At 42.2% G+C, this 27,624-nt stretch overlaps 1 protein-coding gene and 1 long non-coding RNA gene across 2 annotated transcripts; one reads left to right on the forward strand and one right to left on the reverse strand.

Annotated features, from left to right (window-relative positions):
* Positions 1-2,600: 2,600 nt before the first annotated feature.
* On the reverse strand, positions 2,601-20,814 carry PCNX4 (pecanex 4). The gene is made up of 12 exons (XM_008501036.2): positions 20,602-20,814; positions 17,941-17,993; positions 16,571-17,297; positions 14,858-15,037; positions 14,245-14,759; positions 13,322-13,422; positions 13,058-13,180; positions 12,439-12,802; positions 9,642-9,745; positions 8,131-9,167; positions 7,423-7,609; positions 2,601-4,679 (listed from the first exon to the last, which is right to left on the reverse strand). The coding sequence occupies exons 3-12, from the start codon at positions 17,257-17,259 to the stop codon at positions 4,428-4,430; spliced, it is 3,552 nt and encodes a 1,183-aa protein (XP_008499258.2). The 5' UTR covers positions 17,260-17,297; positions 17,941-17,993; positions 20,602-20,814; the 3' UTR covers positions 2,601-4,427.
* Positions 20,386-22,664, forward strand: LOC115598477. The gene is made up of 4 exons (XR_003987683.1): positions 20,386-20,623; positions 21,483-21,555; positions 22,325-22,376; positions 22,537-22,664. It is a non-coding gene; the product is annotated as an uncharacterized LOC115598477 (long non-coding RNA).
* Positions 22,665-27,624: the final 4,960 nt, after the last annotated feature.

Genomic DNA, 27,624 nt, shown 5'->3' on the forward strand with positions numbered 1-27,624 from the left:
TGTCAAATCCCCAGAGGCTGAATTTTTAAGCTCACAGGAATTGAGACAGAAGAGGCCAGGCAGTATTATTTTGTTTTTCTGCTGCTATGACATTGACAAATACTTGGTGAGTAGGCTAAAAATTTATATATACCCACAGGATCCTGTTTCCTTCACTTTCATTCCTGACAGAGCTGGAGCAAAATAAATCCTCAAGTAGAATCTTGTGGTACAGAGGGTAAGGGCATATATAGTTTGTGTTTGGGAAGTGTTCCCTTGGGAAAAGGAGATTATATTTCATCTTTGCTGTCAGCTCCAAAGCTGCTGCACAGGTAGCCTGAAAACAAAATATATGAAATTGTCATTGTGTGTATTTAGAGCTAAATCCCTGATCTTCTGGCACAACATTTTGAAGTTATTAATCTCTAGGTCTCTTAGCACCAGAGCAGAGCCCACAGTCCTCAGGCTTCTGATTTTTATTTTTACAGGCTGAGGAAATTACCAGTGTGTAACACTAACCCCTATTGCAGGCAGTGCTCAGCCTTGCTCTGAACCTGGCACATGGAGCATCAGGGAGAGAGAGAAGCAGGGGAAACTTCTTGAACCAGAACAGACTCTAGTGACAAGAAGGGGGACAGTATTAATGAGAAATCCATCTCTCAGCAGATAACTTACAGCCAAGACACCTCTGATAGTCTCACAGACATTGCGTTATAGACAATTTAAGCCTGAAATAGAAGCTGTCTTCCCAGCTTGGCCAGGGACAGGCCCTTCTGTGCAGGGCAGAGGTCAGTCTGCACAGTGCTGTGGTGCACTAGACAGCAACAGTCTGGAGACACTTAGGACTATACTTTTAAAAACATTTGCCATCCCACTGACTGTACTTCCAAGCTTGGTGACCTTCCTGCTGGTGGCAAAGTCCTCAGAAATGTTTGGATGTGCCTCAGGCTGCAAAACTTGCCAGGTAAGAAAAATTCTTCCTTATATCATTGAATGGTAATAAAAGAGTAACAGCCTGTTCATTAACTACTGAAACTTTCCAAGCAGAGCAGAGAATAAGCCAAGAGTGCTGTTTGTAACATGACATTTAACAAAGATGGAAACCACTGTCTGGGAGAAAAAAAAAAAGGTTGATCAAATGATGAGTGTCTTGTCTCACACTTTGCTGGGAGAACAGAAGGTTCCTTTCCCTAGCTGGCACAGCCCTTCCTGTGCTGGGGTTTGAGCAGTGTGTTGGAGAGACAGCAGTGCAGCAGCTCTGAGTACAACACCCATGATGTGCACAGGATGCTGAAGCTTCAGCCCTTCAATCCACAGACGAGCTGGCAGTAGTGCATGCAGCACAAGGCTGCTCTGCCATTTATATTCAGGTTCCCGTTTTTTTTCTTTACCAAAAAAAAAAGGGTGAGCCTCTGTGCTCAGGGAGGAGTTCACTTCTCTTGCTTGGGCTAAAGATTGCTGCTGCTGGGCACGTAAATGCAGACCCACCTACATGGACTCAGTGCCATCACCAGCACAGGGCAGGCATGGGAGGAGTGACAGTAGAGATGACCTGGATCAGGTGGTGAAGTTGCCCCTTTCAGAAAGGAAGCTGATGTTCAAGGAAAATACAGGTAGGACACTCTTTCCAAAACAGAGCATTTGATATTTGAAACCTTTCCTTCCTTAACACTTTGTTCCATTAAAGTGATTTCCTGTTGCTTTCTGGTACCTGAACAGGACAGAGTCTCCAGGGCTTCCATGTTTTCAGTAACGGCTCAAAAAAAGGGGTGAAAAATCCTCAAGTAAAGGTTTAGAACTCTAAAACTGATCTTGTTAAATAAAGGTTCTCCAGAGCCATGGTGAAGGTGTCTTGTGCTTACCTGTATGTGTTGAACCTGTAAAGTGGGTAGGTGTTGGTAGGAGTTGATGCACACACCTGGTTAGAAAACATGGAGCAGTTCCCAGGGGTCAGAGGGGCTGATTATGGGATGGTTTGGCATCAGCTCAGTCCTAGATAGTGCAGTCCTCCAGCAGTAGCCCCAGCAGCAGCACACACAGAATGTGCTTAGCAGAGCTACTGACTTCAGGTGCTCCAAATTTCTGCTAAATCAAACAGGACTCAGTTCACCAGCCTGCAAACAAAACAACACCCTGAGCAGGGATACACAGCTGCACAAAGAACAAGAGAATGTAACTCCTGGTTCTGAAAAAAAAAAAAAAATTAAAAAATCTAAAGGTTTCAGAAAATCATGACATGAATTGGGATTGTCCCATTGCAAAACACCAGAAGGTCCATTAAGGAATCCAGGGTGATGGGATATGCTGTGGTGGCAGGGACAGGGTGTTACAGCACTTCAGAGCCCAGCTCCTCATTCCTGTTCACAAACAAGAATTCCCCACATCACTGGTTCTGTTCCTCCATCTGGTACCAGTCGGGCTCTCTGCTGGAACCCAGGGGTCAGCTCCCAAGAAAGCTGTGTAGCAGATGGAGAGAGCCAGAGGAAAGCAAGAGAAAAGGATCACAGCTCTTGTCAAGGTTTTTTTGGGGGTTGGACTAGATGATCTTTCGAGGTCCCTTCCAACCCCAAGGATTCTATGATTCTATGATTTTTCTCAACTGGTTTATTCAGTTTACAAAGAATGAGGGCAGAAATTACAGCCAGCTTCAAATAAAAAAACCCAAACTGCTGTTGCTGCAACAAAAGAAGAAAAAAACAAGTAATTCAGTTTTCTGTGACCATACAGAAGGCAAATAGCAAAAGGCTTAGGGTGAGGTGGACAGCTTTTATTAGATTTAAGAAAAAAAACAACTTTCCAGCTGCTGCAAGAAGTAGAAAACTTACCTGATGAGCTCATGAGACCCCTGGTACTGAAAATTTTGAACTGGATGAAATACTTTGCCCGAAGTTCCTTTTGAGAAGGAGCTGAAAAGGGTGCTCTCTAAAAGCCCTTTCCAGACCAGTTTCAGTGACTGTTTCCAGACACTGTTTATGGCCAAGCAAGGGGATTTTAGCTTATCAGCACTTTGTTATTTACATTCCCACACCCCATCCACCCACCTTTTAAAAGCTGCTTTTGTTTAGTTCTGTGTTAATTTCATCCCTGTACCTTAAGGTGTTGTACCAGGGGGTCTGAATCCCACTCCAGGGTTTGTGTATTCCTTTAAAATAATTTACAGCCACTGATCAAAAGAAACACCTGATAGCCAAGTACACAATACACAATCCTGTGAGAAATTTTACCTGATACAAAAACTTCCTAGGGGTGAGGAGAAAAAGTAATAAACATTCTCCAAATTATCCAGGGCTGGGTGTTGTAAGCCAGGACTGTTTCAATTGTGCAGCACCTCTGACTTAAACTGATTCTAGAAGTTAAAGACAATTACCTGCTTGGCATCCACCTAACTACTGACCTGCAGAGAAAAGACATTCCTGTGCTAATGACAGGTTGTAACCAACAGGATCAACAACCCACTGGAGAGACAGCCCAGCCCTGTTTTCAAGGAGACCTGTAGCATTACAACCCAATTGCCAAATTCTGTTCTAACCTGTGGGGTAAGGTTACAAAAAATAAATTGCTTCTGGCACAGGCAGCTGGATTTCCACCTCATCCTCATCAAAGCTCTCACAGGAGTTGTGGAAGACTGGTTAGTGACGAGGATGTAGGCTGCATACAATTTATATATATATGTAAAAAATATGTGAGTATTTGAAGAAGATAGATTTAATCCATGTGGATTTGAAATCCTTCTCTAATTACATATTTGCTGCTTTCATCAGTAGGTCACACAGTAAGTAATGTGTCATAATGTACAGTTTTGTATAAATTCTCTTCCCCCTCAAAACAAGTACATTGGTAAAAATCTTCCCTTCCTGCTTACTTCGTTGAAGCATAACTGGTAACTTCCTACAACTAAGGAAGAGCAACAGAAGTCTTGCAACAAATTCTGAAACTGAATTCGGTCGAATACAAAATGGCCATAATAATAATAATAATTAAAAAAAAATCATATAAATAGTCCTATGTACACTTTGGTACCAACTCTACAGTTGATGGTACCACAGGGAGCTGTAACCTGACTGTACAGTGCAAGTCACCTGTCTAAGAAAAAAATATAAAACAGAATACACCAAAAATTGTTAATGATCAGAACCAGAAGCACACTGCTCTTCTCTAAACTGGAGAAGAGAATTTCAGCATCTTCTGGCTTGTCAGCCAGGCAGGCAATGGTGTCTCACACGTTCCATCAGCAAGAAAGCAAAATTCCTGCCTGCTGAAGGTTCTGGCTAGCACCATTTCTGTGCAAACTCCACATGCTGGCTTGGCACTGCCACCCAACACCACTTTGAGAGTAAAATCTTAGGCAGAGTGTATAAACACAGCATGAGCATTTGGTTCCCAACACGCAGATGGAAAATACAAAATAACGGTAATAATAATAATAAAAAAAAAGTGCCACAGACATTCTAGAACAAAGGCAGATGCAGAAGTTCTGATGAATAAACAGGGTAGCCTAGGGGTGGGTCTGCAGCCTGCACAGTGAGGTTCCTCAGAAGAACAGGGTGTGCCTGGATGCTGTAGCGTTCTTCATCATCGTTGGTAGCATAGAGCAGCTCCCAGGACAGATTTGCCCACTGACCTCTGACAGCTTCATCATTAAGTTTTCCTACTTGCACTAACAGTTCCTGAAGAGTGAGGACTCGCCCGGTGTAAATTCCCTGTAAGAATCAACAGATCAAAATGTTCAGTTCATTCTCCAAGAATTTTTGTTACAAAGCACCAAATCAAAGCTTTGGGGCTTTTGGTTACAAAGCACCAAATCAAAGCTTCAGGGTTACATACGTGGTCTTAAAACTCTAGTGTAGGGTAAATTTAGGCTTTATTTTTTTTACTAAGTTTTAGTGCTTTACTATGAGAGTGCTGAAACACTGGAAACAGGTTGCCCAGACACATGGTGGATAGGGGAGAATGGAAACAGATCCCCCACCGGAAAGGCAAAAGAATTCTCCCCCAACCCCCACCATCCCCCCAGGTGCCCATAGAGAACAGATATGAGGCCCTAGACCCAGAGGATCAAGAGGAGGACGGACAAGAGGACGATCTGTCCAGAAGGTCTCCTGTTCACCCCCTGTCTAGCAGCCTGATTAAAACTTCACCCACAAAGAAAAGAAGAAGGGTAGTCGTAGTTGGTGACTCCCTTCTGAGGGGAACTGAGGGACCTATATGTCGACCAGACCCATCCCACAGAGAGGTATGCTGCCTTCCTGGCGCCCGGGTGAGGGACATTACTAAGAGACTCCCTCAACTAATTCGACCCTCAGATTATTACCCACTGCTGGTAGTCCAGGCTGGCAGTGACGATATCAATGGAAGAAATACTAGGGCAATTAAAAAGGACTTCAAGGCCCTGGGTCGATTAGTTGGTGGATCCCACCGTCTCCCACAGCATCCTCCTGAGAAAGCTGGCTGCCCACAGCTTGGACAAGCGTACTCTGCACTGGGTTAGGAACTGGCTGGAGGGCCGGGCCCAGAGAGTGGTGCTGAATGGGGCTGCTTCCAGTTGGCGGCCGGTCACCAGCGGTGTCCCCCAGGGATCAGTGCTGGGCCCAGTCCTGTTCAATATCTTCATTGATGACTTGGATGAGGGGATTGAGTCCATCATCAGCAAGTTTGCCGATGACACCAAGCTGGGGAGAAGTGTTGATCAGCTGGAAGGCAGGAGGGCTCTGCAGAGGGACCTGGACAGACTGGAGAGATGGGCTGACTCCAATGGGATGAGCTTCAACAAGGCCAAGTGCAGGGTCCTCCACTTTGGCCACAACAACCCCATGCAGCGCTACAAGCTGGGGACAGAGTGGTTGGAGAGCAGCCAGGCAGAAAGGGACCTGGGAGTCTGGATTGACAGGAAGCTGAACATGAGCCAGCAGTGTGCCCAGGTGGCCAAGAAGGCCAATGGCATCCTGGCATGTATCAGAAACATCGTCACCAGCAGGTCCAAGGAGGTGATTCTGCCCCTATACTCAGCCCTGGTAAGGCCACACCTTGAGTACTGTGTTCAGTTTTGGGCCCCTCAGTTCAAGAAGGATATTGAGGTCCTTGAACAGGTCCAAAGGAGGGCAACCAAGCTGGTGAAGGGACTCGAACACAGATCCTATGAGGAGAGGCTGAGGGAGCTGGGGCTGTTCAGCCTGAGGAAGAGGAGGCTCAGGGGAGACCTCATTGCTCTCTACAACTCCCTGAAAGGAGGATGGAGCCAGGCAGGGGTTGGTCTCTTTTCCCAGGCAACTCTCAATAAGACAAGAGGGCATGGTCTTAAATTGTGCCGGGGGAAGTTCAGATTGGATATTAGAAAGAATTTTTTCACGGAAAGGGTGATCAGACATTGGAACGGACTGCCTGGGGAGGTGGTGGACTCTTCGTCCCTGAAGACATTTAAAAAGCGACTCGATATGGCACTCAGTGCCATGGTCTAGTGACTGTGGCGGTAGCTGATCAAGGGTTGGACTCGATGATCTCTGAGGTCCCTTCCAACCCAGCCTATTCTATGATTCTATGATTCTATGGTGGAGGCCCCATCCCTGAAGACATTCAAGGTCAGGCCTGACAGGGCTCTGAGCAACTTGATCTTAGAATGATAGAATCATAGAATTGGCTGGGTTGGAAGGGACCTCAGAGATCATCAAGTCCAACCCTTGATCCACTCCCACTGCAGTTCCCAGCCCATGGCACTCAGTGCCACATCCAGGCTCTTTGGAAATATCTCCAGACACGGAGAATCCACTACTTCCCTGGGCAGCCCATTCCAGTGTCTGATCACCCTCTCTGTAAAGAAATTCTTTCCAATATCCAACCTAAACCTCCCCTGGCACAACTTGAGACCCTGCCCTCTTGTCTTGTTGAAAGTCATCTGGGAAAAGAGCCCAACCCCCCCCCTGGCTCCAACCTCCTTTCAGGGAGTTGGAGAGAGTGATGAGGTCTCCCCTGAGCCTCCTCTTCTCCAGCCTGAACACCCCCAGCTCCCTCAGCCTCTCCTCATAGGATCTGTGCTGGATCCCTTCACCAGCCTGGTTGCCCTCCTTTGGACTCGCTCCAGGACCTCGATATCAGGTGATGGTTAAAGGTCCCTTCCAACCCAAACCACTCTGTGATTCTATGATACAATGAATATCATCCCTTTAAAAATGGCAAAGGGTATAAACGAGTCTCCTCAGTTCAATTCTTCCATCTCTGAAAATAGTCAAATAGGAAATACTGCTGCACCTGAAGAACAGTGTGGTGTGGTGTGATTTACAACAGTGATGTCAGTTCTTGTCTGACATCAATAAACTTTGCTTTGACAAACAAACTTTGGCTGCCCAGCCTTCATGTTTTGAGATGCAATTCAAAAGGAAAAAAACCCAAACAAACAGTGGAAAAGAAAACCAACCTTTGACCTTGCTTACTATTAATTTTTCTTCTTACCATGTTTGGGTCATGCCCCAGTGCAAACAGGTATGGCTTTTCCTGAAGAACTGCTTGCTGCCACTCCAGATCTGAGACCAGCCCAATGTACCAATCGTTTTCATACTCTTCCAGGTAGTTCACCAGCTCTGTGAAGTTCTCAACTGGCCCCAGGCTTGCTTTGTCAACCATAAGTTTAAAAGTGTATCTGAAAGGCACAAAAAGCCCCACAGTAAGCAGTGCAGTGAAAGACAAGAGGAAGCAAGGCTAGGAAAGGCAGAAAGGCTCCATCAAATGTTATTAAGCAATTGCCACTTTGCAATACAGTTTCTGCTTGTCAGCTGAGTCACTGGCAGTTCGGGTGTGCTTTTAGCTCACCCAGATGTAAAACACATTAGCTTGAACATCTTTCATTCACCTCCAACACTGTTCCTGTGTTGGCCTGATAATGGAAAGTGCCAAATGTCTCACTCCATCACAATACTTTTAGATTTATGGGAACAATGAAAATGGGTCAGGGCTTTTTTCCCCCCCACCTAGCACAGAGGATTTCCAGTGCTGGAGGCAGCTGCTGTGGGGAAGAGAAGGATGAAATCTCCCTATGACATTCTTCCCTGCCTGGGTTTATGTGCAGTATTTGTGTAGGAAGAAGCTGTAAGGATATTGAAATTACCTGGCTTTAACACCAACTACTTTCTTTTATAATCTGAGGGAATATATTTCTTTTACCTGAATGCTTTCAATGTCAGTTGGAATAGCTCAGGTTTGGCTGTGAGCCAGTCCAGCCCAACAGACCATGGAATACCACCCGTGTATGCTCTGAAGACGTGGCTGGGGGCAGGCACTGTGTTATCCAGTCCAAACAGACCAAAACAGCACGACAGAACTCCATGGATGTACAAGTCCTTCAAAGCTTTGTCTTTCATAAGGTCTTCAAGTAAATTAGAAGGCTTTTCCTTCAGATGAAAAAAGTCCAGTTGACTCAAAATGAAGCGGTACCACTCCTCTGGAAACCTCTGTCTCATTTCATTGACTTTGGAGGAAGGCACTGGGGCTGTTCTCCATTCTTCAGGGATGCTCAGTAGCTCTGAGTAAGAGCAACTAAATTCAACCTGAGGTAAAAGTTCCTGCCGTTTCCCTTTGTCTACAGCAGGAAGCCCAAGCACAACAGCCCTGTATAATCTATCTTCTTGTGACATTTCTTGTGAGACATCTTGGCTTTGTGTTTCTACAGACCCTGGAATAGACAGATGAACTTTTGGGGTAGTTCCCCACTGCCCACGTTCTTTTCTGTCTTTCATTCTGTTACTGGGTTCAAGATCAAAAATGTCACTATCATCAGTCCAGTCCTCAATTGTATCAACACTAAAGCTATCTTCTTCCCTCAGAGGCCTGGATTTCTCTACTACACCACTATGCTGATTTTCCTGAAGTGATCCTGTCTTGTTCTTGTTGGCACTGCCCGGCCTTTCCCATGTTTTTGATTTCTTGTAACAATACTGAACTAGCATCCATACAAGCACTTTAATGAAGTCATCTTTCAGGTGCTTTAAATTCTCATGAGAGTCAATTATTCCAGATAACACATTCCTGGCATCAGAATACAGCCTCACAGGTAGAACGGTACAAGGAGTCAAAATGTGTCCAAAATGGTGATTCAGGGAAAGAATCTTTGTGTGCTCCTGGTGTTCAAAAGCCATTTCAAAAATTTCATCAACTCTGTGAGCTTCAGCTGCATGACAGGATGTTTCCTGCAACTCCAGTCCCTAAAACATAAATGAAAACAATTTGGATTTAGTCTTTCACCAGTACATATCCTTAAATGCTAGCAAGCTGTTTTCTTGCAACAAAAAAATTCTGAATAAAGGTAAATTCCACTGTCAATATTCCCACAACTACATATCTAACTAGAGATAATGGTAATAGCAGATGGAGATAACAGTAACAGCAGAGCACTCACTACAATATTAGACACAGATCAATCTCTTAAAAAAAAATAAAGCTTTGCCTTGTATAGATCTTATTAGCCAGCTTATTAAAGATGTTGTATCTCAAGCTGGATGCTGCAAAATTTATCATCTGCTGAGTGTATCATCTGCAAGAGCAGTTAATATAGCAATAATGCTCACCTTTAGGACTGACTAACATCAGGTAAATTAGTTACACTGTTGAAATGTTATACAGCAAAATGTTTGCATGATTTCAAAGCATTAATGTGTCAGTCCTCAGCGTGCAGTTACCTTGATGTTAACACCACAGTAAGTGAAACCTTTTTCTAGCACCAATATCCACATCAGCCTGTCCTGAAAACGGCACAAGTAATGTGATCCGGGGAGAGAGAGACCTTGGCAAGAAGGACAAAACCCCTGGTTATTATTGTGGCATTTTAATGAGAAAAACCTTTTTTCTACATGCTAGCTGAGGAATTCAACTCCAAACACAAAGTATTTCTCCATCAACATAAAGATCAGTTAAAAGTAGCTAGAAATAGTAACTGATTCTAACCTGGTTCCTTTCAGATTCTAATTTGAATCTTACCTAATCTGAAAGGAAATGGCTGCCCAGCTAGACCTTGGAATTGTAATGCTAAAACTGTGCAAAACTGGGCAATCCTCACAGAACTGCAGGACTACAACATTCATACCAGACCAGGGTTAAGCAACTCCCCTCTCAGTTCCCTTTGTAGGCACCATTTTCATGATTAAAGATTATATTTGCCTGCATTTCCAAATCCACAGCTCACATGGATGTCACCTGGAGATCTAAATCCTTATTACTGCTGAATAAATTAAAAAATTACCACCCAGCAGGTGAGAATCTTAATGGCCCTGTTTGCTGTGGACTGTGAATTTTTTTTTAATGGGAAAAAAAAAGATCTAACACAATAAGATTCGTTACCTACACTGCCAGGTCCTACACTGACCTGTCTGTAGTTCAGAATTATTAGAAAATATCACCTAGGATGCAAGATCTAGAGTGTAAATGATTCTGCTCAAGTGTTATAATATCAAATCCATTTTACAGACACACAAATAGAAGCAGAGATAAAGATGAACCTTTTCAAGCACACCTGCTTATCTTTAAAAAACTGTGAATCACTATCCCACACATTGAAGACTAACAGCAGATGGAGTGGAAATCTTCTGTGTTCTTTCTCAAGTACCCATGTATGTGTCTGGGGGGAATAAATCTGAACCCACTGCCTTAAGTCACAAAAATACAGCCACACAAAATAAACTGAAATTTGAAAACCAAGTCCTGAAGAACTGCAGATCACAGACATCAAAGCACTCAGGACTCAAAAACCCCATAATCTGTCTCTCACTGTAAAAATCTGATGATATTTGTGTCCAAAGGAAAAAAATGGTACTTTTTCTCTCTTCTACCTATTTCAGTAAAAAGTGCAATACCAAACTTCCTGGCAATTGATGGCTATATTGTATTTCTTTTAAGTTACAGACTACTGTCAACTTCTCCAACACACCAGTGCTGGTTTATGACCTGCTTCTGCTCTCACTCACTTGCACAGAGAATTTCAGGTTTTAAATGCTGTAAGATGAAATCAGTGAAACCAACCATTAAGCTGTGGTTAAATTTTAAGTAACCTTTTCTATCCTGCTGAGCTAATGAAGTGCATTTCCTTGCTAACATTTTGCAAAGATTTTAATTCTTTTCTTGCTAGCTGTTAAAGCTACTAAAACTCCTTTACATAGGAAAAAGGATGGTTTTAAATTAAAATAGAGACACACAAAGTGGTACTTCTTCATTTTGAACTCATCTGAGAACACCACTTCTTTTTCTTGCTGGAAGACATTATTTCACAGATTTTCCCATTAAAGTGGAGACTTTTCCCTGCTCAGGAGTAGTGTTTTAAATTATTTAATCTGAGGCATACATGCCACCAGTCATCATGGCAAAGGGGAAATGCATATATATATATATATATATATATAAAATATATAAAATAGCACAGACACATAGCAGAGTGTGCTATGTATTATATTATATATAAAAACCATATGTAGGCTGATGTAAGCAGAAAAATGTGAATATCTCTTCTTTAGATGAAAAAAACTTCCTAGATTCATTTTTTAATACCTCTCTGTATCAGTATTAAAATAAATTTCAGCTAATGTTTCCTGGTGAAGCACCTCCATATTGTCTTGAGAAAAGTGTGATTAGGGTTAACTTCCACTGTCTTTAAACATTAGTCCATTTTTTCTAGTCACAGGCCATCTTCTAAGAGGTTTATGTAAATATTTGCCTCTTGTCTAAGGACAAGATCTTTTGATTGGGTTGATTTAGGTTGCACAAAGTGTTTCTCAAAAAAAATGAGCAATTTAAGCAGTTACTCTCTCTCCAGCTGGGAGAAAACTCTCTTTCTTCTGTTTAGTAATTCTGTGAAATACCCATCGTGATGTTTTTCACCTGTTTTAAGACTACAAGTCCTGTTACAACCCTACTCTAACAGCCCACAAAAGACATGACCTGAAGTCTCAGCAGCTGGTCCTGATCTCCACTGTTTGCTGCTCGTTAGGCTACAGGATGTATTTTGCAAACATCCACATTCACTGTACCCCATTAACACAGCCAAATCGGTGAAGTCACACTCTGGACCCTGAGTAATATGATGCAGAGACACACACACATATACAACCACAAAGAGCAGTGTGACACACACCTTCTCTCCCCGACTGCCAGGAAAACTCAATTTATGGCCTCAAATTAGGTGGACTGAATGCACACCACCCTTTTTTTGTTCAGTATAAGAGGATTAGGATTGGTATTGTTTCATCACCACTTGGTTATTCTAATGTTATTTTAAAGATAACAAGCCACAATTGATTTCTTGCAAGAATTTAAGAAGTACAGATGTGCCAGAAGGATAAAAGTAATCACTTTTTTCTCATTTGCACAATCTCAGAGGAAAAAAACCCACAGAAAGGGGTTTAAATCAAACACTGCGATTTCCCTCTTCTCCAGCATTCCCTAAAATATTTAGCTACCTTCCTCCACAGAGTTGTTAAGAGCACCTACCCAGGCTGCCAGCTGCCAGTGCAGACTGCAGAGCAACAGCCAGGCTCGGAACCATCTGCTGGTAATAGACGGTATCGGAGCAAACACAGGCAGCAGCACCCACAGGTCCTGGCCAGCTTCGGACCGGCCTGGGAAAGCTGACCAGGAATACTGGCAGTGTGAAGAGAGGCAGCAAAGGAGAAGAAAGGAGTGTGGAGATGGTGATGAAGGTCAGCAGGATGGGGAAGAAAACGACGTTGAGTGTGATTAAGGTGGCTGTGGATTTACGGCGTTGTTTTTTCTCTGTCCAGGATGTCAGGAGGATGGTGAGGGCAAACTGCAGCTTGGAGACAAACTGAAGCAGTCGATCCCGTAGGAAACCAACCTGCAAGGTGCATACAACAAGCACAGGTTTATTCCTGTCCTGCATCGTGTCCTATCCAGCACTGACAAAGCTGCTTCACCTCCAATAATGTTAAGATAATGAAGTGTGATTATCACGGACTGGTATTAGAGTGCCTGTGTTAGTACACAGCTTTTTAGCTTTTGTTTCCTAGGGCCTGAACTCTGACAGAGGAGGGCAAGGAAACAAAGACTTGAAGTGAGAATTAACTGCTTGAATTTCCATTATGATAATTACCAGCAAGAGTCTGATTCCTGTATCAAGGCTCCTGTTCCACCAGAGGTCAGGATTCAACACCAACATCTGTGCCAATGACACAACCACTATATCCAAGAGGGCGTTCTCTGTATTCTGCCAGACCTACAATAGAGACATGTTAGACATACTTTTAAAAATATATTTATCTGTGTCTTCTTTCATGACCTGGAATATTTCTTCCAGGTCACCTTATTCATGTAGAAGGCTGATTTCTTAGGCTAACATATTTAAAATCCAAATTACCATCCTAAATATTCTTGTGAATCCAATGCAAACAGACACAGAGTGAAGGTTTTGCAGAGAACGGTCGAGTGACAGGAATGCTATCATAGCAAACGGGGACACTGGAATTGAAATAAAAGATTCATTGATTTCCTTTCAAAAACATAATTGAAGAGGTAATCAGTCTTATTGCAGAATGGAAATTTTAGCATTAAAAAAAAACCAACAAAACAAACAACAAAACAGTTCCCTTCACTAGTACAATCTACTCTTTTTATGACACTTCCAGGATACCAACCAGCACGTTTGCACTGATGGCCAAAGATGGCAAAAATTTATCTTTACTTGTTACTTGCTTTTTGTTGTTTCCCCACGAGAATGGGAATACTTACATAAGCAAAAAAATAATAGTGCTCCTCAATAAACTTCCCCAAACTGATGCTTCTTTATTTAAATTAAATAACTTAGATCAAGTTTTGGTTCCCCTGAAGCAGATACATTTGTCCCTAACCTACCAGAAAGGAGACCGTTCCCTTTACTGGCAAGTTGTAAGAACTAAATTATTTAGTTAGCCTGCAGATTCTCAACTCATTTTTTTTTTCTAAGTACCTTTCAAAAAACCTACAAGAGCCATTTTTTCAGAAGTCAGTACTGATGTTTTTTACCTAAAATCCCCTGAAAGACCTTGCTTTCTGAGCTGGACCTTTAAAAAGCTCACCTTGTTATGTTTACCCCTAAAAACAAAATATATAAAATAACTTTCAAATGTTCTGAACTAATAATTTTGACCTCAGTGCACAACTTAGCAAAACATGAACAAATATCTCCAGCTACTTGTTTTTTCTTAGCTCATTCACAGAATCTTGCACATACAGCAATTCTAGTGTTGCTTCAATCTTCCTACAAGCATCATCTAACAAACAACAGACAGTGTGTATTCCTACCTAGTGTTAGTAAAATCCTCCTGACAACACCAACTTTCATTAGCCTTCTTTGCTTCTCCATGAACACAGTCACAGTCCTGACATCCTTTGGATAAAAGGGGTTTCGGAAGACTCCAAACAAGTACACTCTCTGAATCTCTCTAAGAATCCACATAATTATAAGTAATACAATCAGAATGTAACTTGCTATAGCCTGAGGACTGGCTCTGGAAAATGATGAAAAGCCTGCAAATTGATGCAGCAGGCTGGCTTCAATGAGAGCAAATGCCAATATAGACAAATAAAAAATAAATTCCCTCCACCCGAATTGTACTCTAAGACCTCTGTGCATATTTTTAGATTTGCTGGAGGCTAAGTGGCTGATCATGGTGTGTTTGAAGGCAAAACCAATCTCACTTAGGTTAAGACTCAGTATGAACCCAAATCCAGTCATGAAGAGGATCACACCGAGAGTGCTGCGAATGAAATACGGTGCTATTGCTGTTCCAGCAGAAATGAGAAACATTACTAATAACCTGTGAAGGAGAAAATAAAGAAGATTTGCTTGAAGAGAAAAAAAAAAAAGGTTATAGACAATACTGATATATTTTACAATTATACAAGCAGCATTTACTTTGTGTTACTTGACATGGGTGAACCTCCCAGTCCAAACTCCAACAGCTGTTCCATTCCCCACAGAAAAAGTGCGTCAAGGGGGGGCAGGATTCCCATTGCCCATAAGAATGGCAGAAAAAGAAATATGATGTGCAAAATCTGGTTTGTCTGTTCTAGAATGGGTGTGTTGACAGCAAACCTGGATAAAAGAAGAAAAGGATTTGACTTCTGTGAAGTAAATGATAACTGACGCATGGGAAGACTTTTTGTTTAACTGCTACAGCAAATCCAGAAGTATAAATGTTACATATTTGATCTACAAACCCCCAAATAGTATATTTAAAAAGGTAAATAAGGACATATATTTATGCTTGGAGGAGTAATACACTGATTAGGACATCAGAACACAGTTTAAGTTTTCATTCAAAAAATCTAAAGCCTTCAGATTACACAGATCAGTCAAGCTATGTTAAGTATCCTAATTATCTTGATACTGTGTGATAACACATTGAAGAAATATTTGTGCAAAAACAAAGGGACACAAGCTCTAAGACCTCATTGGTTTAACAAAAAAAAAAATATGCTAAGTATTTTTTTCAGAATTAGAAAAGTCAAAATTTATGCAAATCCAAGACATAAAATGTGTTAACACTGAAAGAACTGGCATGGTGTCTGTGCACCAAGAGATGAAACTCCCCTTATGAACACCAAATGTTCTTTGGTACATGTTCTGTATTTTCTACACAGAACTATTGCAATCTTTCTATAAAGATGTAAAAATCAGTATTAGGAATCTGCATAAATTCTAAGCCATATATAGTTCACCAGATACCTAATTATCTTAAGGGTGGACTGCCAAAATACTTGGTTTCTCTCTACTTCTTACTAAATAAGTAAGTAAGCTTAGAAGGAATTTTGTCAGGAATTTAAAGGATGTCTGAATTTTCTCTTCTGAAAATCAGAATAATTTGGGGTCTAAGACCACATGCATAACTCTCATAGAATAAGTGATGAGGTAACTAAAAGAAAGTATTAACAACAACAACAAAATTATTATCAAAGACATTTCCAAGTACAAAACTACTCAAATCAAACATGATTTTATGCATTTGAAGTACCTCAGCCATAAAATATGTACATGTGACAAAGTGATACAAACATCACCCGACAGGGAGAAAAAATGCATACAGTAAATCTAAAAGCATTTTGCTTTAAGAGATTCTAGAAATACTTAAGCTAAAATGCTCATCTCAAAATTACAAATACAGAAGCCTCCTACTTCTACTGACATCATTTTTTGTACTACAAAAGCATTTTAAAATCCATGTCCAAAATCTGTATAATAAAGATACAGCAACATCTGCATTTGCTTATCCATTCATTAGAACCAAATTCAGGAAGATGCTTTCTGAAAACACATCCTTTAAAAGGACACTGATGCAAATGCTCTTGAACAGAAATACTGAAATTGGCAGATGATAATTTTAGCTGTCCCTTACTTAGAAACTGCTCTAATTACTCTTCCTAATTTATGTGGAATTCTATAAAAATTTAAGAACAACCTTTTCTATACAGATAAAGTTTTGACTTTTACCATGCAATCTTTTTTGGAGCTCGTAAGTTGATTAAAATCTCAAAGTAAACTTTCCTCCAAAGAATCATTTAATCTTTCTCATTAAAAATCTATAGAATAAGCACTATTTTAATTAGCTGGATGTTGTATTATGTTTACCTGTGTGCGAGATCCACTGCAATGAAGAGAAAAATGTAGAAAGGTCTCATCAGAGCAGTGATTTCATAAGTATCCAGTGCTTGGAAAGTAGCTGTTTCAGTAGCTGTATTTATGATTAATGAATACTCTCCTATACATATAGTCACCCATCCAAACACAAAGATCACAACAGTTCCTCCAATGTTGCTATACAGCAAAGTTATTCTGTTTGGCAGCAAATACCAAGTTCCCAACCCACACAATGCCCCTGCCAGAAGGGAATGAAATACAGTGTTGATGATATACTTCTTGCCAGGAATAATAAATTTTACTGTCTCTGAACCTACACAGCTGGAAAATTCAAACTCATCTTCATCTGTTAGGGAATTCTGAATTTGCATTCTCTCTACTGTCACTGTTTTCTGTTTTGCATATATATTTGTCATCTGAAGAATAAGTGCAGTAACAAACATCAGTCCTCCTGAAAGTGCTGCAGTGTAGTAGTCTTTCAGAACTCCTAACTGGTACAAAAGTGTTCCTAGTCCTCCCAAAACCCATGGTGTCAAGAACAGAATAATCTGATTCACATATATGTAAGGAGGGGCACAATAGCCTAATTTAAACCTGGGACCTCCCAGCACAGTCTGTGGAAAACGCTTCAAGAAGAACTCTTGTTTGTAATCATTCAGCAGAGGTACATCTGGACCCATTCTTATTACTCAGGAATGCTGGATGAGGATCATTTTTCCTGTACAAGAATAGAAAGGAAAAGACATAAATGTTACTTGAATCTGATTCAAACCTTAACCAGGAAATTCTTTGTCCTATTTTCATTTAATGAATTACAGTGGAATTCTGACAGGTTAGTGTTAATAAACATCATGCTAAAGCACCCACAGACTGATAAAATACAACTACTAAGCAAACATCTATTTCAAAATAAAGAATTAATTCATAATTGAAGCTTTAGACAAGAAATAAAAACATATAACCGATTCTTGAGAGATGATAAAGCCAACTCATCTCCACCTTCCTAAAACTGAATTGCTTTTTCCTTCTGGTTTGATTCCAACCACATCTTGCCACAGACCTCTAATTGCAATTAATGCTGTTAAACATCTCAATGTGCAAACAGAACAGTCAGTGACTTCAGTGAATAACCACATAAATGGAAGGAAGATCCCTTTAAAAATCTAAGCCTTATGAAATAAACTAAAACAAAAAAAATAGTAGAAGCATTAAAAATTGCTTTCTACTTCAGCATTTTTACTGTCCTCCCCACACAGCCTACTTGCAGACCAGGATCTCACTATACTGAGCACTGCACTAGACATAAACAAATCACTTCTTTCTTTCTAAAACATGTAAAATAAAACAAAATAACAAATTACTTTAGAGTTCCTGCAGAATCAGCATATACTGTTCTGTATGTCAATGGAGAAAGCTGAAAAAGGGGAAAAAGATACCTGTAAACATTTACAGTGAATAATCAAATATAAATTAGATATGAATGCTCATTTAGAGAGGATAAGGCAATGTAGACATAGCAAATGCAAGATGGTAATTATGATAGGAGGACATAATTTTGTGCTACTAGTCATGAAAGCCAGAATCCATGAATGACAGGGAGAGAAACAGGGTGGAAAACCAGCATGAATACAGAGTGTGAAAGCATTCAATTAACAGTAATTCTAAAAAAGAGGTGTTGGTGTGCATTAGGAATGTGCCAGTACTGAAATGTGGGCTTTCTTCTATTTGACATATAATCTGATAAAAACCTATCAGCCACCATTACTGATATAATGGTGATATACTAAATATTAAACACTTGGCTGCCACGGAGTTTCCAAGCTAGATGTGATCCCAATACCAATGCTTTTAGGTGCTTCTGAGAACAATGTTCTCCTTACATTTAGACATCAATCACTTGACTGTAAGCAGTCTGGTCACCCAGGGACTAAGTTAGAAACACTGCAAATGAGATAGATTAAAAGCCATGCTGGAAATTTGCAGTCAAGTACACCAAGTCAACACACTCTACAACAAAAAGCAGGACCCCCAGGCTCTGTAGCTACTCTTCATGGAGGCTGTGAAATTAAAAAAAAAAAAAAAAGGCAAAGTAAAAACTGCAAGTTGGAATTTTTACACATACAGTGCTGAACGTGGAATATTGAAAGCATGGAAATTTTTTGGTCACACTATTTCAAGCCATTGAAAGCTTCTTAAGGGAAGGAGAAGGCAGCCATCAGTCTTAATGGGAAAGACACATGTTGACAATGGAGAGTGGTAATTCATTGCAGTCAGCTCAGGAATCTGGAAATTTAACAGTGACACACCCAGCTAGAAACAAATGTCAAATGTAATTAGGAAAAAAAAAACCACAACACAATCACAATGTTTAGAAACAGAAACACTGTTTAGAGGGCAACACAAGCACCAGACTAATTTGCTGGGAAAGTTATAGGCAGTAGATTTAGATGCACATAAATGATACAAGATGAGTTTTATAAGAGAGGTAGAATCAAAGCCTGCATAGTTTTTCCTTGGAAAACAGTTTTTGTGCAGCTGTGTCTTTCTGCTCTAAGAAGGACTAGTTTTGGTTCAAGTTCTACTCTGCATTTGTATTTGTCAGTTTATATTGCTAACAAAATGTTAACAAAACATTCTTCTTACAGTTTCTGTGTAAATAATAGACATCTTTGTGTGAGACAAAAAATCTAGGTACATAAACAATATAGTTCTACTTGGCTATACTCCAAACTGAGCCATAAAAATATGTGAATTTATTTGTAAATTAAAATCCTCGGAGTGAAGCTCATGAACTATGGATAGGATACCCTCAGCTCTCCTCCTGGCTTTCAAATGGTCAGGTAGCACATTAGGACTTCAAAGAGGCACTCATGCATGTGTTATTTCTGTGCAGAGCCCTAGCAACAGGACTCCACACATCAGTGGGTGTTTACAGGACCTGGCTTCAATAGACATTCCGAACATACAGGCCTGGCCTGACTCGGGCAGCTTGCCTGGTTACCCAAACAATCCCCACCACAACACTTTGTCATCACCAGAGAGCATCCCTGCCACTCAGATGCTATCACAAGGATGGCAAGAGGGCATTAGCACCATGAAGTCCCCCCTCACTTTGCACCATTCTCTCTGTGCCCTTCTTACAAAGGCAATCAAAGCCAGTCTTGCTCAAATCCAGGCAGAAATTCACAGCAGGGCCCGAGGTTTTTTTCCCTAGACAAGCATCACCCTTCACACCTGGGGGATCACCTCCGTGGGGTCTGGTTTGATTTCAGGTACCTGGAGAAGATGCCACCTAAGCCGCTGAAGCACAGAAAATACTTAAACCTCGGTGACCTTAGAGGTCTTTTCCCCGGAAAAGGTCATAAACCACCTCCTGGCAGGGGACAGAGCCAACGGCAGGCTCCTGGGCAGAGAAATGGATGTGCACCCCCTGCCCAGACACTCACTCCCTGGGTCACTGTTCAGCTCTGCTGCCAACCCTGGAGCTCCAAAGCACAGGCGGGGACCCTCCCTCTCCCCAGTGGCATCCATGCCATCCCCCTCAGTGACACCGAGGCTGATGCGCTCCAGTCCCGGGATGAGCACCCCGGGACCGCTCTGGGAAGGGCTCTGCAGACTCCCTCCTTCCCCAAACACCTCACCAGATACATGGGCTCCCAGCGGAGCCACCACACTGCCTGCCCGGCTACCTCTCCCCCTGACCTTCTGCAGGCACAGAAATCATCAAACCGAACGATCTAAAACAAAAGCCTCTCGCTCTTTTCTCACTCCGGAGGAGTACAGGGAGCCAGGCAGACACCGCGCTCGCCGAGACACCTTCAGGAGGCAAAGCCGAGGAGGGCAAAGCCTCCCCCAGCTCTCCCCTCTCCGCTTCGGGGAGGCCCCGGCTCCCCTGCCTGCTCCAGTCAAAGGGCCGCTCGGCTGCTGCCGTCCCTTGGGGGCAGGTGGGTGCCTGCACCCCCGCGGCGAACGATCGTCGAGAGGCAGCCGCGGTAAAGAGCCTCTGAGAGGCGGGCACCTACCTCTGGCCCGATCTCGGAGCAGGTCAGGGGCTTTGCGGGCCGGGGCGGGGGGAAGAAAGGGAAAGTGGCTGAGCCTGCGGCGGGAGGGTGGCGGAGCGTCCCCCCACCCGCCCCGAGGGAGTGTGAACGGCGGAGGCTGCGGCCCGGCGCTCCACCCCGCCAGCAGGGCCCCTTCACCCCGGCGCTGCTACTGCTGCTGCTGAGGACGGCGGGGAGAGAGAAGGTGGAAACGGCTGCAATCGGCGGCCGTCAGGCCCGGCCTCGCCTCGCCGCGGCGGCCCCCTCCTCTCCCCGCCCCCTCTCCCTCCCCTCGGCCACCGCCGCCATTTTGCCCGCCTCAGGCAGGCGATGGATGGCGGAGCGGCGAGGTGGGGGTCTGCGCTGCCTGCGGGAAATGGCCCCGGCCCGCGGCATCTCGGTGGAGTCAGCGTAGGAGCTGTGAGCACCGGCGATTGCGAGGGGCTGGTGGCCCTCCCGAGCCCTTGTGGATGGAGGGGCTGGTGGCCCTCCCGAGTCCCCGTGGATGGAGGGGGCTCCTCACGGCAGCCCGGTGGCCGCAGCCCTGCCCGGCCGCGCTTCCCTCAGCCGTAGTGGGGCTTGCGGAGCTCTGCTTGCGGTACAGAGCCACCGACCTTCCCCTGTAGAAGGCGGCGTGTCCAGCCGTGCTTACCAGCAGCTTGCCCAAGTGAAGAAAAAGAGTGCAGAAAGCCCCTCGGTCCGCAGAGGAGCTGTGGCCAGGGCTTGGGGTCTCCAGGGCCTTCTCTGCCCGCATGGGTCGGTGCCCTCCCAGTCTCAAAGCTTTTCCAGACCGGTCCCACTTCAGCTGATGAATTTGTCACCCAGACGGCTTCGGTTTGCTCAAGGTTCTTTCTGTCCCTCAGAGCTGGCATGGAAATGTCAAGAGGCCAGGGTTTTCATCACTTCAGCCATTGCCATCATCTTCCGTCTCAACAAGTTAAGTGCAAAAGCAGATGGGTTGGTTTCTTTTATCAGTGCAACATCAACATTCTAGGGTAGTATTAAAATATTTAGCACGAATCTTCACAACATTTAACAGGATAATAAAATACACTTAAAATAGGTTTCCTTTGTCTTGAATGTTGGCAAATTCAGATGCAAATCGAAGTAAAGCAATTCTACTTACCACTTCCAGTTAAACTCATTAAGCACTGAGAATATGTAAGAGTGAGCATGCTTAATTATGCTAAAATTAATAACTCACAGTACTCATTAAACACCATGGGCATGCATGTCTACCTTAATATTGATGTTACAACAATCACCAAATAAATTCTTACGAACCTTTGCAGCCATTTTAGTTTTAATCCCTGACTTAACATTCAGGCATATGCTTAGAATTTTAGATAGACTAAAGGATTCACAGTGATTAATACTTCTCAGAATCATCACAGCCTTCTTATAGGTCTGTTAATCTTTGTTCTTCAGAGGAAATAAAAAGGTGGTTAGATGGAGTGCCCAGTGTAAAACCATGGAAACACTGCTAAAGAGAAATGGTCATTTAAATGTACTCATTTTCTTTTAAATGAAGTTCAGTGGTACAAATGATTTATCTAGAGTCCATCCTCTTGCAATACAAATAGAAGTATCTAAGAAAAAAAAAAAGACTTTTTTTTCAGGATTTTTGACTTAAGATTTATTCACCCTGCCCTTCAAATGTACCTGCTGCAATCCTATTAATATTAAGTATTTGTATGTCTCATAGATAACCTCAGGCCAGCAGCATCACTGTAGAATTCACTAAACATCAGGAGCAGGTATTACATATTGGTTGACAAATTTCATCCTGCCCCAGTTTACTAATTCAGTTATGATTTTGTAAAGAAGATGATTCTCTTCTGGGATATGTAAATCCCAAAAACCAATTGTGGGGGAGGGAAAAGCCATAATTAGATTTATTTTGTTATTTGTTTCAAGCTCTGCCACCTGCATTTCAAAACTTAGACTGCTTCTTGCCTGACCTCACCTATGACTCTACTTTTGCTCAGAAGAATACATCATCATTTCAGTCAGTGCAAACTCCAAGCCATTTACTGGAGAAGGGAGCATACTAATTTATTTCTCTGAAGAGCTCTAAGGATTTTCTTGATAATACAAGGTAAGCAGCTGAGTAAACTGTTCCAGGTATATTCTGCCAACCTCCTGCTACTTAAAGAAGAGGCGTCTCAGGGGAGACCTCATCGCTCTCTACAACTACCTGAAAGGAGGGTGTAGCCCGGTGGGGGTTGGGCTCTTTTACCAAACAACTTTCAACAAGACAAGAGGGCATGGACTTAAGTTGTGCCAGGGGAAGTTTAGGTTAGATATTAGAAAGAATTTCTTTACGGAAAGAGTGATCAGGCATTGGAATGGGCTGCCCAGGGAAGTGGTGGATTCTCCGTCCCTGGAGACATTTAAAAAAAGACTGGATGTGGCACTCAGTGCCATGGTCTAGCAACCGCAACGGTGGTTCAAGGGTTGGACTCGATGATCTCTGAGGTCCCTTCCAACCCAGCCAATTCTATGATTCTATGATTCTATACTTTTGCAGGTTATCACACCATGTGTGTCTGCAAGCATGTGAACTGTCTCACTGGAATTAATAGCATTCCTCATCTGCTTCAAATTATGATACACATAAACCGTTTGCAGAGTTGGGACTTTGGTTTTTGGTTTGCTTCTTTTTAGTTGGTGAGAGGACTATTCATCCTGACTCCCCAAATAATAATTTTGCATTGTCCTGGTTTGGGGCCAGGATAAAGGTGATTTTCTGTCATGTACTTTTGCTTTTAGCTAAGTCTCTTGTAAGTAGCTGCACTTGCTGAAATTAACAGCAAGTTCCTCAGACAGTGTGTGCTTCTAGGACTGGTAACACTTGATGTTTATAGTTATGCTAGAGACTGGTGTGCAGAGCCAAGGACACTGCTCAGCTCTGAGGAACATTTTACCCTCCAGAAGGAATAAAGAGGTCCCACCTGCAGCCTCATTTGGGGAGGAATGGACAAGATAGATGCCAGAATTGACCAAACAGAGTATTCCATCCCATACACCTCATACTCAGGATAAATTTGAGGGATCACGAGGGTCAAGCCATGATTTCCTGCTTCTCTTCCTCCACCCGCATCCTTTGTTTATAATTATGGATACTTTTCTTACTAAATTAGTTATACTCTTTGTAGGTAAACTGAAAAAGTGATTTCTGTTTTGGAATGGATCTTTGTGTACACCTTTAAGTATAGGAGAAACATGCTTTCTTGCATTTAGTGATCATTAAGGCAGGCAGAGCTTTTAGGAAATTATTTGTTTACAATGATTTGTAGAAAGAATTAGTACTAGGCAAAAAGTAAATAGATTAATACTGTCAAATCACATCATGGAAGTTACTTATTCTCTTTTTCTTGATGTCCAAAGTGAATTATTGGTATATTGAGGTCTGTAAACTGGCGTTCTCAGACAGCTATCAGAGTGAAATCTGACTCCTCGTTTTACTCTTTTTGTTCTGTAGCCCACAGATAGCTGCAGGCACTGGGTGTGTGCTATCCATGGCTACTTTTCTATGGCTGCCTTGGAAGTGATACCTTAGGCTGGCAGAGAAACAGGACACACTGGGGAGCTTGCTTCTTTCTGCAAGGCTTAATCCCTTTAAAATAAACTTTAAAAAAAATAAATCTGACTCCTACCTGTGAAAGTTACTTATGTTTTCCTGAAGGCAAAGGTTTATGATGACATTTCTGACCTACCATGGTCCAGGGTAGTTAAGTTTTATCAGCTGGAGCATCAGCTCACATTCAGCCACACTTCCTGTATGGCAGCTAAGCATATGCTTCAAGGAATTTCAGAATGAAAAATTCCAGCTATTTATCATGACATTAAAGCAGTATGAAAGTATTTCTTATAAATTTAGTTTTGTGTACAGTACAGTTTAGATTTTTATGAGAACCATACTCTTCCAATATTGCTGCCAGTGAAGGACAAAACCACCTGTGGGTTTGCAGGTGCCCCTGTCTTTCACTTATATGGGTTATTCTTAAGGTCAGGAACTGTGTGATGAATTCTTTTTGTTGTTCAGCAAAGCAACATTTTCCTTTTTTATTTTTTTTCTTTCTTTCTTTCCTGATTGCAGTTATTGGAAAACATCTTGATTATGGATACAGTCTAGTTAATTTTCTTTTGGGAAAGACTCACTTGCCTTGAAGGTCTCTTTCAGTTGCTGTGTTTTGAGGATCTATTTCTGATCTGAGGAGAAAGAGATGAAGAATTACAAATTGCAAATTTGCAAACTACCAGCACCACATGTGACAACCCAGGATTGATGATGGGATATTCTGCATCTTTACTTTGTCAGGGTGCAGCAGACCTCTCCATTGTCATTTATACCTCAGTCCATGGCCACACAGCTGTTGTGGTCATAAATGGAGAGAGGTCATGGGCAAGACTCTGCACTCCAGCAACACACAACCTTTTACTGCTAGAGCTTTGGGACAATTTGTAGCTGCCATAGCAGTATTCTAGTTTGTACCATCTACATGCAAGGCAGAGTATCCTATGTCCTTGAGAACTTCACCCAATTAAGGATGATAATCACACACATATGAGTTGTTAAAGACCAAGTTCAGATCACCACCATCCAGCATCCAGATTTGCAACGACTTAAAAAATTATTCTTGATTTCCCCTTCCCCCCAAAATTTCAGAGATCTAAATGAGACATCTGGGCTTTGTGCAAGATTGGGAAGAGAACACAGCAGATGTCTCTCTGGAGGACTCTTGGGTGCTCATCACATGGAGAGTTGCTGAGGTTACCCAATAGGAAACATCACTGCAGCAGCAGGGCTGAGCTTGCTGTCTTAGTGCATCTGATTTGGGGTTGTGCATGAAGTGCCTTGATCCACTCAGAGCAGCCATGCCTTGCTTAAGAAGAACTAAAAGGCAGTGTTATGGTGAAAGGAACTGCCTTTTGTGAAGTAGGGTAGTGGTTGCCTCTCCCAAAAGGAAGGAGGCCAAGGATCTTAGTCTGAAAGAGTCAAACTCACTGTTCCACTCCATAAAAGATGTCTGAACCATGAGGCTACAGACAAGACTATGGAAGAGCCATTACCTGCTGTCTAGTAAAATCAGACCAGAGAGGGGGCCCAATCCCATCACCCAAAGACGAGCATTTCCCTTCTGTGCCTGAATTAGTCCTTATCTGTTGCTTCTAATTATGTCTTCAAAGAAGCAGACTAGCAAGGGAAGATCTGTGTGAGGATTCTCACATAAAATTCCCACAATATTGAGGAGTTGAGCTGCAGTGTCATGGTATAGACCGGAATCATCACTTGCTCCTACAGCATCAGAGGCCATTAGGTCTGCTGATGAATCTCCCCCACGGAGAAGAGCTTCACTGCCAGACACCAAAATGCTTCCCAAGGTGCAGAGCTGGCCCTTCAGAGCTCTTCTGGGTGGCAGCATTGAACACTGTGCTTAGGCAGGACAGGAGCATTTTGGGTGGACTGGTTGCTCTTGAGAAAAACTTAGAATCATAGAATCATCAGGGGTGGAAGGGACCTTTAAGATCACCTCGTTTCAAAACCCCTGCCATGGGCAGGGACACCTCCCACCAGATCAGGTTGCTCAGAGCCCTGTCCAGCCTGGCCTTAAAAACTTCCAGGGATGGGGATTCCACCACCTCTCTGGGCAACCTGTGCCAGGGTCTCACCCTCATGGTGAAGAACTTCTTCCTAACTTGTGAGCATGCCTTTGCTTAAGACTGCACAAGTCTGTCCTAAGTAGTAAAACAATATATAGAGAGACACAAATGTCCTGTTCTGTGCTGGTGCTCAGCACACTGCAATACAGTTAATTAAGCTTTATTAGTTTGATGTCCAGTTTTTCTGACATCGGTTTTGATCTAATCTTGCAGAATTCTAAAACTCTGCCTTTCTTCCTCTGTGTGCAAGCACATAAAGAAAGAAATATTCATAATTTCTTCGTGTCCAGCTTCTCTAATAAGGTTGGACAGATTCTCACAGTTTCTGTTGCTAATATCATTCCTGGCAAATAGAGCAGAAGGTTCAAGAGAACAAAAGAAATGATTTTAGTAATGGTGCAGACTGAGTCTGTCACTTTTCTCTCTTTTATCCTCCTACTCTTTCTGAATGTCAGAACCTCTCCCAGCACTGCCTCTTTTCAGTTTGAATTGAATTCTTGTTCTTCACCAAGGACTGTGCATGATAAGTTTTTAGATACTCCTCTGAACAGGAGCTGGAGTATTTGAGAGGCTCATCAGTGAAATTCTTACTTGTCACAGGTAATTTGGGAAGAATGAACCATTTCCAGCAAAGCTGTTTCTGCAAATTAGAAAACCTTATATCTGAATTTTCACTTAACATGTATGTCATATTTCTCTTATCCATTTTAAATCTTAAGTTGACGTTTGAGTCTATTACAGGGTAAAGGCAATAAAGAATTTAGTTTCTAAAAGACAAAGAGGGCTGCATTTAATGCAGTAGGTCTGCTCAGGTCCTCAGACCTCTATCCACTGATGTTCTTTGGCCTGTGAATTATTGACAATTATATGTGAATTATATGACAATTTCTATAGAAGCCTGAAGATAAAATGCATTCTGTTAAAGGCAAAGGAAATAATAAATTGCTTCAAATTAAATGAATTCTTAGAAATTTAGCTAGGGTTGGATCTCAGGAAATTGACCTTTATTCTTGTGCTCCTGTTTTGAAGGTGAGAAATAAACAGGCTGTATTTGCAGTTTGGAGGATGGCAATTACAGATATTTGATGTACAGAACTGGACAAGAAAGCAAAAAGTAAAGAATAACAGGATTTGAACTGAAAATTGCTTGAGCAGTAACAAAATGCAGGGATTGACCTTTCTTAGATGTGAATTTACTGAGTGTACAACAAAAACAACAGAACAGTTAGAAATAAATTATAGTTCAACATTAGAGACATATTTCAAAACAAAAAATAAAGCCAGCCTAAAGCTGCATTTTGCTCCTGACCAGCTCTACCATGGTTAAATAACCATATC

The sequence above is a fragment of the Calypte anna genome, chromosome 5A (genome assembly GCF_003957555.1).
Source record: "Calypte anna isolate BGI_N300 chromosome 5A, bCalAnn1_v1.p, whole genome shotgun sequence".
NCBI lineage: Eukaryota > Metazoa > Chordata > Aves > Apodiformes > Trochilidae > Calypte > Calypte anna.

Excerpts from the sequence above, each read along its gene's own strand:
- PCNX4 (XM_008501036.2), bottom strand. The coding sequence starts at position 17,259 with ATGGGTCCAGATGTACCTCTGCTGAATGATTACAAACAAGAGTTCTTC. Across the intron at positions 13,181-13,321 it reads TCACAAGAATATTTAGGATG|GTCTGGCAGAATACAGAGAA; the intron begins GTAATTTGGATT and ends TCTCTATTGTAG. Across the intron at positions 4,680-7,422 it reads TGGGGCATGACCCAAACATG|GGAATTTACACCGGGCGAGT; the intron begins GTAAGAAGAAAA and ends TGATTCTTACAG.